The sequence below is a fragment of the Ahaetulla prasina genome, chromosome 1, assembly GCF_028640845.1.
Source record: "Ahaetulla prasina isolate Xishuangbanna chromosome 1, ASM2864084v1, whole genome shotgun sequence".
NCBI lineage: Eukaryota > Metazoa > Chordata > Lepidosauria > Squamata > Colubridae > Ahaetulla > Ahaetulla prasina.
The window spans coordinates 186,198,878-186,214,734 of NC_080539.1; the positions used below are offsets into that span (position 1 = coordinate 186,198,878).

Here is a 15,857-nt window from a genome sequence, read left to right on the forward strand (position 1 = left end):
TTCTGCTTGGAGAGCACAGATTAGAGATTATAGATAGGTAATCTGTCCACATAGACTACTAATTTGTTTACAAAGAGGACAGTACTCAAATTTGAAAAGAGTACTATGAAAGACAGCTGCAAAACAAGTATTACACAGAACTAAGCCGGTCATTTCGAAATAGAATAAAATCACAATCTCAAGTGCAGTAACCCTGAATATATTATTGCTATTTTTGGTTTCACTCTGCTTTTTCTTTGTACTCATTCTCAGATTCCGCCCTCACAGCCAACAGCTCCTCCCACTAGCTTCTGTGAAGTAAAAATGTAATGAAGGCAAGTTTCACTCTGCTTTTTCTCTGTACTCACAAATTTGTAGATGATACTAAGTTGGCAGGAATAGCTAACACCCTAGAAGATAGGCTCAAGATCCAGATGGATCTTTTTTTTTGGTTTGTTTACATTTATATCCCGCCCTTCTCCGAAGACTCAGGGCGGCTTACAGTGTATAAGGCAATAATCTTATTCTATTTGTATATTTTTTTACAAAGTCAATTTATTGCCCCCCCAACAATCTGGGTCCTCATTTTACCTACCTTATAAAGAATGGAAGGCTGAGTCAACCTTGGGCTGGGCTTGAACCTGCAGTAATTGCAGGCTACTGTGTTCTAATAACAGGCTTCTTAACAGCCTGAGCTATCCCGGCCCCCAAGTCTTGACAAACTTGAACACTGGACCCTATCTAACAAAATGAAATTCAATGTAGGGAAAAGTAAAGTCTTACACTTAGGTAAGAAAAACCAAAAGCACACATATAAACTGTGGGAAACCAAGCTTAATAGCAGTGACTGTGAGAGGGATCTTGGAGTCTTAGTGGACAATCAGCTAAATATGAGCCAGCAGTGTGCAGTGGCAGCTAAAAAAGCCAATGCAATCCTAAATTGCATTAACAGAGGATAGAATCTAGATCAAGTGAGGTACTAATACCACTCTATAAAGCCCTAGTAAGACCACACCTAGAGTACTGCATCCAGTTTTGGTCAGCACACTATAAAAAAGATGTTGAGACTCTAGAAAAAGTGCAGAGGAGAGCAACCAGGATGATTAGGGGACTGGAAACTAAAACATATGATGAACTGGGCATGGCTAGTCTAGTGAAGAGAAGGACCAGGGTAGACATGATAGTAATGTTTCAATATTTGAGGGGTTGCCACAGAGAGGAGGGGGGGTCAAGCTGTTTTCCAAAGCACCTGAAGGCCAGACAAGGAATAATGGATGGAAACTGACCAAGGAGAGATTTAACCTGGAAATGAGGAGAAACTTTCTGACAGTGAGAACAATCAACCAATGGAACAGCTTGTCTTTGGAAGTTGTGAGAGCTTCATCACTTGAGACTTTCAAGAAAAGATTGGACTGCCATTTGTCAGAAATGGTATAGGGTCTCCTGCTTGAGCAGGGGGTTGGACTAGATGACCTATAAGGTCCCTTCCAACTCTGTTAATCTGTTAATGATCAGTTTAGTAAAGACAAGGATAGAGAAAGCTCAAACAGCATTTTTCAAAATGAAAAAGGTCTTCTGCAGTCACGACATAAGCCTAAGACTGAAAATCAAGCTTGTCGGATATTACATCTGTTCTATCTTGCTCTATGGAGTAGAGAGTTGGTCTCTGACAGAAAACCACTTGACGAAGCCAGAAGCACTTGAAATGTGGATTTACAGGTGGCTGTTATGTATAAGCTGGGTTAACAAAATCACAAATGGGGAGGTAATAAGCTGCCTGGGAAAGCAAAGGGAAATCATCAAAGCCATTAAAAAGCTAAAGTTAGAATATTTTGGACATGTGATGCGACACCCAGAAAAATACGGCATATGGCATTAAGTGAAGATTTAATCCTCCAGGGAAAAATTGAAGGCAAACAAGGTCCAGGCAGGAGAAGAACATCATGGCTTCGAAACCTAAGGGACTGATTTGGACAAAACTCAGCAGCACTTTTTCATGCGGCTGTTGACAAAAATAAGATTGCCAACATGATCACCAAGGTCCGATGATGGAGATGGCACAAGTAGAAGAAGAAGAAAAAGTTATTGGTAAAATGAAAATGAAAGCTTTTATGATCCACAAGTATAATCAATGTGCATTTGAAGTGACCACTACAAATATATTCAAGGCCACTAAAATGAATGAACTTGACATGTATTTCATTTGGAATGTGCAATGCACCCTAAGGACTTAGTCACACATGACACACATTTATGATGAAGGTTAATTATCATGATTATCTCTAAACTTTCCTCATGTGTGAACACATCCTAAGGATGCATATTATTCCCCTGTAAAGCTAATGACATATACATTAATTTTAAAGGATTTAGAATATACCTGTAACATCACATAAAAGTTGCATTTTGAATGATGGCGGTGATGACAAAAACAACACAGTACTTGCATAGATTATTTAACAATGAATAGAACAGTTGATGTGCCCAAATGACAATTTTCTTATTCAAAAGTTAGAGGAGGGACCTACAGGGTCTCCTATAGTGGAGTTCTTACTAATAAGGAATTTCATCCTACTAATTCCTACTAATAAGGATGAAATGATTGAAGGAATGGAAGTTGTAGGAATTTTTCAGGAGAATGATCATGTCATACTAAAATACAGAATTACAGAGTTGGAAGGGACCTTGGACAAATGGCTATCCAGTCTCTTCTTGAAAATCTCCAGTGATGGAGCACCCACAACTTCAGGAGGCAAGCTGTTCCACTGATTAATTGTTTTCACTGACAAGAAATTTCTCCTTAATTCTTGGTTGGATCTCTCTTTGTTAAGTTTCCATCCATTACTTTTTGTTTATCTCAGTTGGCACTTCCTCTCTGTGAAAACCCTCAAAAATGTCACACCTACTCCCTCTCTTCATTAGACTCAACATACTCAGTTCCCACAACAGTTTATCCTATGCTTTAGCCTCCAGTTCTCTAATTATCATTTTGTTCTTCTCTGCACTCTTTCTGGAATCTCAATATGTTTTGGGGGTTGGGGATGGGAAGTGGATCTTGTACCAAAATTGGATGCAATATTTCAAGTGTGATCTTAACAGTGCAATATGAAGTGTGAAGCGATACTAACACTTTATATGATCTTGATACTATCCCTCTATTGATGCAGCCTAGGATTTCATTGGCTAGTTTGGTAGCTGCAGCACAGTAGGACTCATAGTTCCCTCTCACAGCTACTGCAATTGAAATAGGTACCGCCTATTCTATACCTGCATATTTATTTTTTCTTGCCGAAATGTAAGACCTAAGTTTTCCCATAACTGAATTTTGCTGGGTAGGGCCCAGTGTTCAAGTATTGTCAAGATCCTTCTGGATCTTGAACTTATCTTCTAAAGTGTTGGCTTTTCCCCCAGCTTCATATCATCTGCAGATCTGATGCAGATCCCTTCTATCTCTTCATCTAAATTGTTTATGAAGGTGTTGAAGAATACTAGCCTAAATCAGAACCTTGGGGTTTCCAACTGCATGTCATCCCTGCTCCTAAGGTAGATAGCAATAGCAATAGCACTTATATCTCTTCATAGTGCTTTTCAGCCCTCTCTAAGCGGTTTATAGTCAGCATATTGCCCCCAACAATCTGGATCCTCATTTTACTGACCTCAGAAGGATGGAAGGCCAGATGTAGTTCCATTAAGAATTACACATTAAGTGTTGTTGGTCAACCAGCTACGAATCCATCTGATGGATTAGAATTAGTTTATGCTATCTATCCCGTATTTTCCATTCTTACAAAAAGGTAGCCTATGTTCTGCTTCATCAAATGCCTTACTGCAGTCCAAATATACTGTGGCTATAGTATTTCTCTGGTCCACCAATTTATTAATTTTATCAAGGAATGCACTAAGGTTTGTCTAACATGATCTGCTTTTATAAACCAGTGTGGTGTCTAGTAATAGCTTTGCTTGTTAAGTGTTCACAGATCCATTGGTCGATATTTTTTTCCAGAATCTTCCCAGGTATTGATGTTAGGCTGATTGGTCTGTAGTTTCCTGGATCCATATTTTTCCCCTTCTTGAAGATAGGAACTCCATCAGCTCTTTTACAGTCCTCTGGTATTTGCCCATGCTCCAATACCTCAGAAAGATTCTGTTCAGTGGTTCCGAGATCGTCTGCCAATTCCTTCAGAACCCTGGGATGTAAAACAATCCTGGCAATTTGAACTTCTCTAGAGTGAATAGGTATTCTCTTGCCAAGTTCTTGCCTATTTTGGCCTGTATTCCTGCTGTGTCTCCTAAAGTGCTGCTTTTGGTTGGTTGGAATATTTTTTCCTTTTGCATGAAGACAGGTTCAAAAAAGGAATTAAGCAGTTCCTTTTTACTCCCTGTTACCTGTCACCTCCTTGTCATTTTTTCCTATTAGTAGACTGATCATTTCCTTGACTTTTTTCCTGTTTCTTACTTGTTGAACAAAACTTCTTTTTTTTTGGATATTTGTTACAAGCTTTAGTTCATTCTAAGCTTTCCTGACTTGGTCTTTGCAGATTTGGGCTATTTGCTGGAATTCTGCTTTACCTATGTGTTCCTCTTTCCATTTTTTTTGGACTTGTCCTTTTTCTCTGCCAGTTTATAAGAAAGTTCTTTATACAAACATGCTGATTTCATCTGAGATCTCTTTATTTTTCTTTCTCAGTGGTATTGTGCTACATTGGGCTTTTATAATCTCATTTTCAGAGCTTCCCAACCATATTTTCCTCTTTAAGATTTCTATCCATAGAATCCTTCCTAAGCTTCCTCTAATTTTTTTTAAATCAGATTTCTTAAAGTCTTAGGTACTTTTTTGTCTTCATCCTATTCTTGTGCCTGCATTATATTGAATTCCAATTCCACTATAATTCCACTATATAATCCACTGTTGAGATCACATTTGAAATATTGCATCCAGTCTGGTCACCAAAATGCAAAACAAATGCAGAAGTTCTAAAAAGATTATAGAGAATGGTAACAAAGATGTAAGTGGTCTGGAGGCTAAATCCTATGAAGAACAAGTAAAGGAATTAAGTATGTTTAGCTTAACGAATGAAGAGAAGCCTGAGGATAGAACAAGAAGCAATGGATGGACACCTTTCAGGGGAAGATCTAACCTGGAAATAAGGAATTTCCTGATGATGAGACTATTAAGCAGTGGAACAGCTTTCCTCCCAGAATTGTGAATGCTCCATTGCTGAAGAAAAGGTTGGACAACCATTTGTCCAAATTGGTTTATTGAATCCTGCCTTGGGCAAGGGGTTGGACTTGAAGACTCTAAGGTCCCTCTAATTTTATGATTCTATGATATAAAAACTTACTATGGCATTATCTGGGTTGGAATTTGACTATCCTAAATAAGATGGATTCCTTGTTATTGTGCTTATCAAATCTATTTTACTAAACCAAGATCAACCTCTTTACTCTGTCCAACTTTCTTTTTTATTAAAGGTTTTAATTACAGTAGTAAAATCTAATACAAACTTAAAGAATGAAAAATAGGGAAAAAAAGGAAAAGGTGCAAAAATTAGAAGAAAATAGAAATACAAAAAGAAAAGTAAAAATATAATCGAGAGAAAAGAAATATATCAAGAAGTGACTTCCAATCTTTATTTCAACTATAAACAATGTTTATAATTCTTCATCCCCTCTTAGTTTACAACCAATGATTTCTGCATCCCATCCCTCATCTCTTATCTATAGCCAAATCCATAAAGCATCAACTTTTCAGTCCAGATACCAGCCAAAATTTCATAAAAGGTTGCCAGTTTTGTAACAGCATATCTTATTTTAACCTTGATCAAATAAACCAACTTTAGATTCCTTCCTACTAAGAGTCTTAGTCCATTCAAATAGTCATGGGACTTGATTTCATTTCTTCTTTCTTCTCACAGGTTTCTTTAAAGCCTCTGATATAAAAGAATTGTCCAGATCACTCTTTATTAATTACTTACAGTTCCCCTTTGATTTTCAAAACAATCAGTTTCCTTTGTATGTTCAGTTAGACATTATTTTCCATATTCTCATAACCTATAATTTTAGATCCATTTTCAATGCCATCTCAATCTTCTCAAGTAAAAGTTCCTCATCTGCCAGTTGTTCCATGACATATTTTGGACATAGTCTATCGTTGAAGCAAACATTGCTGTTGACATTGTTGATACTAACTTATTATCCCATTTTTCAAAAGTATCCTTCGGTATGCTCAAAGTGAAAATGTTTATACCATTCTATAAGTCCCTATTAATTAGCTATTGATTAGGCTTGTGTATTTTTCTCTTTTAACTTTAATCCTCAGTTCACGCTAATGTTCAATTTTTAAAATTGTTTATCTTTATTTTGTCTTACCAAAATCCAGAATATCTATTTTGCATAGGAAATATTTATAATTAATTACAAAATCGTATTCCAAGTTGATCTGGATCCTTAATCCATATATAATTTTCTTGGAACAAATTTTTATTTAGCTTTTTGTGTTTATTTTAGTTTTTTTTTAAAAAAAATCTTAAACTTCTGATTCAAATGTTCTTTCAGATGGATTGAGGATTGAGTCACCCAGTGTTTTCAGACTTGCTGATTCCAAGATCTCTAATAGTCGAAAAGCAGTTAACAAGCTATTTCCAAATGTGACTTAGAAAAGAAAGCTTGTGAATTTAGTATCCTTTGAAAGATGTTGACTATGGTTGTGAGAAGGTCAGCTAATTCTGCTGTCTCTTGGTGCTGAAAACCCACCATGGACTGCTGTTCTGTGATCTCACAAAAAACATCTCTTCAAAACTCTTTCTTCTATCCTCTCCTTTTCCGCAAAGATTTTGAAGAGATGGTCTACTCACCAGCTCTTTGCTCACGATGGTAATTAATTGCTTTACATAGAGCCATCTGCCATTTTCTACCAAATGCAACTTTCTTATCTTCCCTTTCAATCTCATTAGAAATTATGACCTTACTGACATTGCTGCCTGGATCATTAAAGCTACTGAACCCACTTTGCAACCACATTTCTTCCTATTAATAGGGATTCCTATTAATTTTTGTGGTCAAAATTGATCTATGCATGCAAAGAATATCTTTTTTTCCCCATTTGTTGAGAAGATTTATTATAGATGGAGAAGGACAACATTTCATGGTGTTTGGAAACAGAGGAAAAGGTAGAGGTGAAGATGAATAAAATTTCTCTTCTAAATTTTCTGATCTTATTCTTTTATATATATATATTTTATTAAACTTTTTTTACATTTGAAACATAGAAAAAATCCGTTTTTGCACGGATTATTGTTATAAGGAAAATAGCTGTTAAGTGATATAACCTTTTCTTTTTTTTCTGATCTTATTCTTAATACCTTGATGATCACAGTAAGTGACAGCATCTAGCAAATCTTGAAAAAAATTAAGCAACGTCAGAACTCAAGTTTTTAGTGCTCTTGGTTGTTTGCTTGCAGGCATGTCAAGCCTATGATGTTGCTTAGTTGGATAGTGAAATGTAATGAAATGTCTGCAAGCAATGAGCACCAAGATCTTATATTAATCCTGAGTTACAGACATTCCTTTCTATTGGTAGGTCAGAACTGGTTAGTATTTGCCTGGGAGACCACCAGAAGATTAGATTGGAAAATTAAAAAAATAGGCAAACCACTTCCTTATTTGAAAAAAACTTTTTTTAATCTCCTAGGTTGCCAGACAGTTACAGCCTTCAGTTATATGGATTGGAGATACAGAAAAAACATTCTACAGAAAGGTACCTAAAACTGAAAAAGAGGTAAATCCTTTTTTATATATGGTACAAGCAAACAGGCAGCATAGCACATTAATTGGTAACTTTTCATTCATGTACTTATTTATTTGTTTATGGTTTTAGAGCACACAACATCAATTAGTCGTAAATCTATTACATAATAATTATATAATAATAAATACAAACCAGATTATTTTTACAATTAGACATATATATCCTTGTTGAAGAAATGTAAGTAATTTTTGATTAACACAGAATTTTTCACTAGGTACAATAGAAACAAGACCAGATCAGTTTTAACAACAAATAAGAAATCAAAGCAAATTTAAATTGTCACATGTTTAAAGAGAAGTAATTATAATTACTGAAAAGGCTGGCACTATTAATTTTGTAACACTGTGCTATGATCAGATTTTAAATTAATCATTGAATCACAATGAGCTTAAAAAAGGAATTTAAACTAGGTGATTCATACGTTTGTAAAAATATGTGAGTTCCCTATTATGCAACTATGTTTTTATTATTTCTTAATTCTCTTAATTATTTTTAATTCATATCTGTGATAAACTGCCAATCAGTAGTCAAAAAGCAGTCTTGATCCAAAGTCTTACCATTTGCTCTAAATTTAAGAAATTATTTTAAAAACAGTTCCAAGGTTTAATACCTAAAGAATATTTTGAAAAATGACAGAAATATTTAAATTTGCTATTATGTTATTACTGCCCTCTGCTGGCTAAAATGTTTGCCACACTGATAAAAAGTTGCTTATTAAATTTCTTCACAATCTGTGCGTTTTTGTAGCAGTATATATTGATGCTTTGATATATTTTGTAAACCTTATATCCAAAACTGCAAAAGAAACTTAAGCTTACATTATGGCAGATGCTACATTTAAATGAACTACAATCCATCACTACATTACCTGCAGATTCATAGAATTCATAGATATTTGAAGGTATTTAAGTTTTTTTGCAGTTTTACATACAAAGGTTATAAAAGCAGAATACAGAATAGATGGCCACTAATACTTTTAGGACCAACAGATATTAATAAATGCCCATTTTCATGGGGAAATTCATATATAAATTCATATATATATGTGTGTGTGTGTGTGTGTGTGTGTGTGTGTGTGTGTGTGTGTGTGTGTGTGTGAAGTTTAATGTAAATATATAAAAATTTAAATGCAAATACAATTTATGTATACATATATAGTAGAATTTAAATCTAGAAGTTAAGATCTTCTTTGGTTGTAATGCAGTTTTGCCTCTTTCCACAACTCTGGCACTGCATCTTCCTGTAAAAGAAAATTCATCGTTTTCTGAAGTGGTTGAAGAGGTTGATCCTCAAAACTTTTATAATATGAACCTGGCAATCCATCCTATAATACACACATCATGTGTGTGTATTATTAATTATATTGCTTAGCTTGATTTAAACAAATGGCATTGATTCAAAAGTTAATATGTGTGAAATCTACCTCATATTTTCTTTGTTACTGTGAAATCAAGTAAGTTTGTTTTGGAATGCATAGCTCCAAATAAAAATCCTATATATCATGCTTGATCAATTTAAGACTGCATATATTTGTGTTGTTCTGGAAGATGGAACCTAAACGTTTGAAAAAACAACTTCCCAAAATTTTGAAAACTCTAAAAATTGAAGATCGAATTTTAATCATTGGAACCACTAACCGGCCATTTGATGCAGACATCAAACCCTTCTGCAAAGTTTATAAGAAAATAATTTTGGTGCCGCGGCCAGACTATGCTTCAAGATTTGGCAAGTATATGAAAATAGAACTAGTTTATGCAAAGATACCTCAAAATTTTAAAAAGTATTTATGTATTAAGTTTAGTACTCAAAAATTCATTACTGAATTTCAAATACACGCACACACACATACACACACACACACACGTATATATCTATACTATACATATACCTATATGCATATATAACAATAATATAACAATATATATATATAATATAATAATAATAGTATTATTTAGATATACATAATAGTAGTCTTTCAGCTTCTAAGATTTTCATATACATTGTAGTTATAATGTATTATATTTTGTAGCAGTATACAATATACAAAGTATTCTGTATACAGTATATTTGTATACATTATACAAAGACTAATATAGTACAGTGTTAGTCTTTGTAAACAGCAATGGCTCATGCCCAACATTCCCTAGTCATACCACTAATGACTACAACAATCTAACACAAATAGATTTCACAGAAGATAGTGTTGAAAAGGCACTATGTAGACTGAAACCATTTCTATCTATTGGACCCGATGGACAATGTGCATACTTCTTAAAAAAGCTTTCCACTGTTATAGCAGAACCCCTAAGCATAATCTTTGAAAAATCTTTCAGGACCAGCTCGCCACGGTCATCCCTATCTTCAAAAAGGGAGACCCCAGCCTAGTTGAAAATTACAGACCAATCTCTTTATGCTGCATCACCTGCAAAATCATGGAATCAATCATCAATCAATCCATTACCTTCCACCTAGAAACAAACAACCTACTCTCTAATAAACAATTTGGTTTCAGAAAAAAATTATCCTGTAATCTACAACTTCTATACTGCAAAAACATATGAACTACAAATCTTGACCAGGGCAAAGCAATAGATGCAATTTACATAGACTTCTGTAAAGCCTTGATTCAGTGGTACATGACAAATCCTACGGCATCTCTGGACCCCTCCATAATTGGATAACTGTGTTTCTGTCAAATAGACAACAAGTGGTCAAAATAGGGAGTGCCCTATCAAATTCTGCACCTGTTAATAGCGGTGTCCCCCAAGGAAGCGTTCTAGGACCAATACTCTTCATACTATACATAAATGACCTTTGTGATCATATTATGAGTAACTGTGTTCTCTTTGCCAATGATGTTAAACTGTTTAACACTACCAACAATGCGGCTACCCTTCAAAAAGACCTTGACTTTGTATTGGAATGGTCAAAAAATTGGCAACTCCAAATCTCAACCAACAGATGCTCTTCTTACACATTGGCAAAAAGAATCAGAACACAAAATACAAGCTAAGTGGACATGACCTTGTAGATGACCCTCACTCTGTCAAGAACCTTGGAGTACTCATATCAAATGATCTAAATGCCAAAGTCCACTGTAACAACATTGCCAAAAAGACATTAAGGGTTGTAAACCTAATCTTACGTAGCTTCTTCTCCGGTAATATTACACTAACTAGAGCATACAAAACATAGACCAATTCTCGAATACAGACCAATTCTCGAATACAGCTCATCTGTCTGGAACCCACACTGCATATCGGACATTAATACAATTGAGCGCATCCAGAAATATTTCACAAGAACAGTCCTCCACTCCTCTGCTTGCAGCAAAATACCTTATGCCACCAGACTTGAAATTCTGGGTTTAGAAAATTTAGAACTATGCCGCCTTCTGTGTGACCTAAGCATAGCTCATAAAATCATCTGCTACAATGTCCTACCTGTCAATGACTATTTCAGCTTCAACCACTACAGTACACGAGCACACAATAGATACAAACTTAAAGTGAACTGTTCCAAACTCGATTGCAGAAAATATGACTTCAGTAACAGAGTTGTTAATGCCTGGAATGCACTACCAGACTCTGTGGTCTTATCCCAAAACCCCAAAAACTTTAACCTAAGACTGTCTACTGTTGACCTCACCCCATTCCTAAGAGGTCTGTAAGGGGTGTGCATAAGTGCACCAGCGTGCCTACCGTTCCTGTCCTAATGTTCCCTTAAACTTGTATTCACTTTATGTATTCAATTCATGCTTACGCTTATATATATTAACTAATATGTACATGGCAAAATAAATAAATAAATAAAATAGATAAAATAAAATAAAAATACATAGTAGTGCTTTCCCAATTTCTACTTTCTGCCTCTTAATTCTAACCCCTAATACAATAATGTCCATATTTAAAAGTATTATGTATATATCCATCATCTCTTATTCTTTACTTTTTAAGCATACATAATAGTAGTCTTAACTTCTAACATTTACTTATACCTAGTAATTATAGTAACTTATATCATACAACAGTATGCATAATAACATTTTCCCAATTTTTAGTTTCTAGCTCTATTTTCAAATCTTTAATAAAACAAATCTCATATTAGAATACAATAGAATTCTTTATTGGCCAAGTGTGATTGGACACACAAGGAATTTGTCTCAGTGCATACGCTCTTGGTGTACATAAAAGAAAAGATACATTCCTCAAGAATCATAAGGTACAACACTTAATGATAGTCATAGGGAACAAATAAGCAATCAAATCATATTAGGAAACAGTCAATATAAATCTGAAGGATACCAGCAATAAAGTTACTAATGTAATTTAAATATGAATTTAAATGTTTTGCAGTGCCATTGCTCTCTTCTTGGAGGGAGATCCTTGGTATGCCATACAAAGATAAATAAAAATTCTTTTCTTTAGGTTCAATAAAAATTACCTCCTTCATGAATAAAATATATCTTAGCAAAGGAAGTGTCTTTGTCATATTAATTTTCACATCAAGTATATTTTAGTTGCAGAAATCATTTTAAAAGTGATGCCATATGATCCAGGGGTGAAATGTAAAATTTGTTACTACCGGTTCTGTGGCTTGGTGGGAGGGGGTAATGTGACTGGATGGGTGCGGCCAACTTTTTTTTTTACTTTTAAATGCATTTTTCTACAAGCCAAAGAGGTTGTAGAAAAAATGCTTTTAAAGGGTTCTGACAATCCCAGCTGAGCCGCGCGATCATCAGAGGCTTTTTTTTAATTTTTAAAAGCATTTTTTTAACCGAAGAAAAAATGTTTTTAAAAGTAAAAACAAAAACAAAACCTCTGATTATCGCGGGGCTCAGCTGGGGTGGGGGGACAGGGATTTTTGCTACCGGTTCTCTGAACTACCTGCTGCCATTACTACTGGATTATGTGATCTGGTCCGAACAAGGAGCATTTCACCTCTGATATGATCCCAAATGAGAATGGCTACAGTCAGAGCAGACCTGAACTATCAGATGAACTATTGGGATTATTTTGCAGGGAAAGAAGCTTAATGTATCCTACTTTTAAAATGGGTTTTAAAAGTGGATTGATTCTGTATGAATTGCAGTTGACTATCAAATCACTCTGAAAAATATGCAGATATCAAAAATTTTAATTGTTTTAAAATGAGACCATTTGTTAAAAATAATTAAACTGTTTTCACCTACTACTATGATTATTATTCGGCCTTCTAACTATTGATTTCTTTGTTCTTGTAATCATTTTAACAGTTTTATGGAAACACTTCATTCAGCAAAATGGAGGGTTTCTCTCCAAACAACTAAATATTAGTTGCCTGGCACAGGTTTCTGATGGTTATGCTCAGGGACCAATTCTCCGAGCAGTTCAAGCAGTCCTAACTGAAAGACGCCGAATGCAGCTAAGTAAGAAGCCACTGACTGCTGTTGAATTCCTAACTTGCCTAGCAAGACAGGATCCAGTGTATAAAGAAGAGGAAGAAACATTTAAGGTTAAGAAATTTGCCTTTTTGGTCTGTGGAGGAGTAAGTAGTATTCAGAATGTTGCTGCTTTTGCTCAATACATTCAGAAGTGTGTTTTCTATTTATACGATCTGAAGAGAAGCCAGAGTATGTGGGAACCAGCAAACATCTGAAAGACCTGACTTTTCCTAAGAGTAGAATAGCAATAGATACAAACTTAAGATAAACCTCTCCAAACTTGATTGCAGAAAATATGACCAACAACAGAGTGGTCAGTGCCTGGAATGCTAGAGTCAACTACCTGACTCTGTGGTGTCTTCCCCAAACCCCCACAACTTTAACCATAGACTGTCTACTGTTGACCTCACTCCATTCCTAAGAAGTCTGTAAGCTCATCAACGTGCCTACCATCCCTATCCTAATGTCCCTTTTCATTCATATCCATCTCATGTATTCATAATCATGTTTATATTTTATCTGTTATCTTATATATGCTTGACAAATAAATAAATAAAATAAATAAATCTATATATGTTAAAAGTGAAAACCACTCACGCATTAATAAGAAATCTCCAAAACCTTAAAGCCTACAAACTTGAAATCGGCCACATATGTTCCTCTCGACTTCTAGGTGCTCACTAAGAAAGGATTTTTCAAAATGACCATCAGAGCATTAATATTTTCTATATTATTATAACACGCTCTGATGCTAATTAGTTAGCCCCTACCAACTTGAAAATAACTCTAAAGAAAATGGGATACCATAGGACAGGCTTCTGTGGGGAAAGCTTCATGGAGAGAGGGGGTTAGAAAGCCTGAGGGAGAAAAGAGAGGAAAGGAGACGTTTCTGTGGGGCAAGGCTGAGGGAGAAAAGGGGAGAGGAGAGGATCTATGGGGCCAAGCCTGAGGGAGAGAAGGGAAGAGGAGAGGGTCTGTGGGGCCAGCCTGAGGTAGAGAAGTGGGTAAGATAAGTGAGGCTTCTGTGGAGGCAGCCTGAGGGAGAGGAGAGCTTTTGTGGGGCCAGCCTGAGGGAGAGAAGGGGAGAGGAGAGGGTCTATGGGGCCAGCTTGAGGGAGAGAAGGGGGTAGGATAAGAGGCTTCTGTGGAGCCAGCCTGAGGGAGAGGAGGATCTATGGGGCCAAGCCTGAGGGAGAGAAGGGAAGAGGAGAGGGTCTGTGGGGCCAGCCTGAGGTAGAGAAGTGGGTAAGATAAGTGAGGCTTCTGTGGAGGCAGCCTGAGGGAGAGGAGAGCTTTTGTGGGGCCAGCCTGAGGGAGAGAAGGGGAGAGGAGAGGGTCTATGGGGCCAGCTTGAGGGAGAGAAGGGGGTAGGATAAGAGGCTTCTGTGGAGCCAGCCTGAGGGAGAGGAGAGGAAAGGTTTTTGTGGGGCCAGCCTGAGAGAGAGAAGGGGAGAGGAGAGGCCAATCGTAACTACTCATTAATTTTCAAACTCTTAAGTGTCGAATTATCAAGCCCCATCACATAGTTTCATAGTGGAGCACAGATATTCAACTAGTAAATAAATAAACATGAACCATCTCCTTCAGGATTCAAATCCATCCATCACTCATGCAATAGCAAAAGTTTGTGCTGCTGCAATGATAATAAGGAAAAAAAATGCCTACAGATTCTTATTCATATTACTATGATTACTTTACTATTAGTAGTAAAAACTATTACTAATAATAATTTTTAGAGAATGTGTTTATTTTAATGTTTAACTTTTGTGCTGGTCTGTGACCATAATAAAGATTGATTCTGATTCTAATGAATTGGAATCAATTTCATCTGGTTCCAACACACAGGTTATTAAACAGTCAGGAAGTCAGAATACAGAAGAGAGTTAGAAGGGAATTGGAAGTTTTCAATTTCAGCCATTGCTCAACCAAGAGTTCCTATACCATTCCAGACAAATGGCTATGCAAACTCTTCTTAAAACCTCCAGTAATGGAGTACCCCAAAGCCATTTCACTAATTTATAATTCTACTGACAGGATATCTCTCCTTATCCTAAGGAGATCTCTCCTTGATAAGTTTCCATCTGGTACTTCTTGTCCTGCCCTCAGTTGCTTTGGAGAATAGGTTGACCCCTCTTCTCTATGACAGCCCCTCAAATATTGGAATACTGCTATCATGTCACCCTACTTCTCTTTGTTAGACTAGACATTCCCACTTCCATAACTGTTTATTATATATTTTATTTATTTATTTATTTATTTATTTTATTAAATTTTTATACCGCCCTTCTCCCGAAGGACTCAGGGCGGTGTACAGCCAAAATAAAAACAAAATATATACCATTTAAAACAACATTTAAAAAGAGCAAATTTTAAAGGCTGATTATTAAAATTTAGATTTAAAAATATTAAAAATATTAAAAATACCCAATTTAAAATTCAACCCAAATTATGCCAGTCCCGCTTTAATAAATAGATATGTTTTGAGCTCACGACGGAAGGTCCGAAGATCAGGCACTTGACGCAGGCCAGGGGGAAGTTCGTTCCAGAGCGTCACTGCCCCCACAGAGAAGGCCCTACTCCTGGGGGCCGCCAGCCGACACTGGCGGACGGCACCCTGAGAAGACCTTCTCTGTGAGAGCGTACGGGTCG

The 15,857-nt window shown here is 36.0% G+C and overlaps 1 protein-coding gene across 1 annotated transcript in view; it reads left to right on the forward strand.

The window, feature by feature from the left end:
* IQCA1 (IQ motif containing with AAA domain 1) overlaps window positions 1-15,857 on the forward strand; it is a 331,503-nt gene that overhangs the window by 294,501 nt on the left and 21,145 nt on the right. Inside the window, exons 16-18 of the mRNA XM_058185159.1 lie at window positions 7,670-7,756; window positions 9,334-9,511; window positions 13,041-13,279. Of these exons, the coding sequence (XP_058041142.1) occupies window positions 7,670-7,756; window positions 9,334-9,511; window positions 13,041-13,279 (504 nt within the window). The remainder of the gene's footprint in view (window positions 1-7,669; window positions 7,757-9,333; window positions 9,512-13,040; window positions 13,280-15,857) is intronic.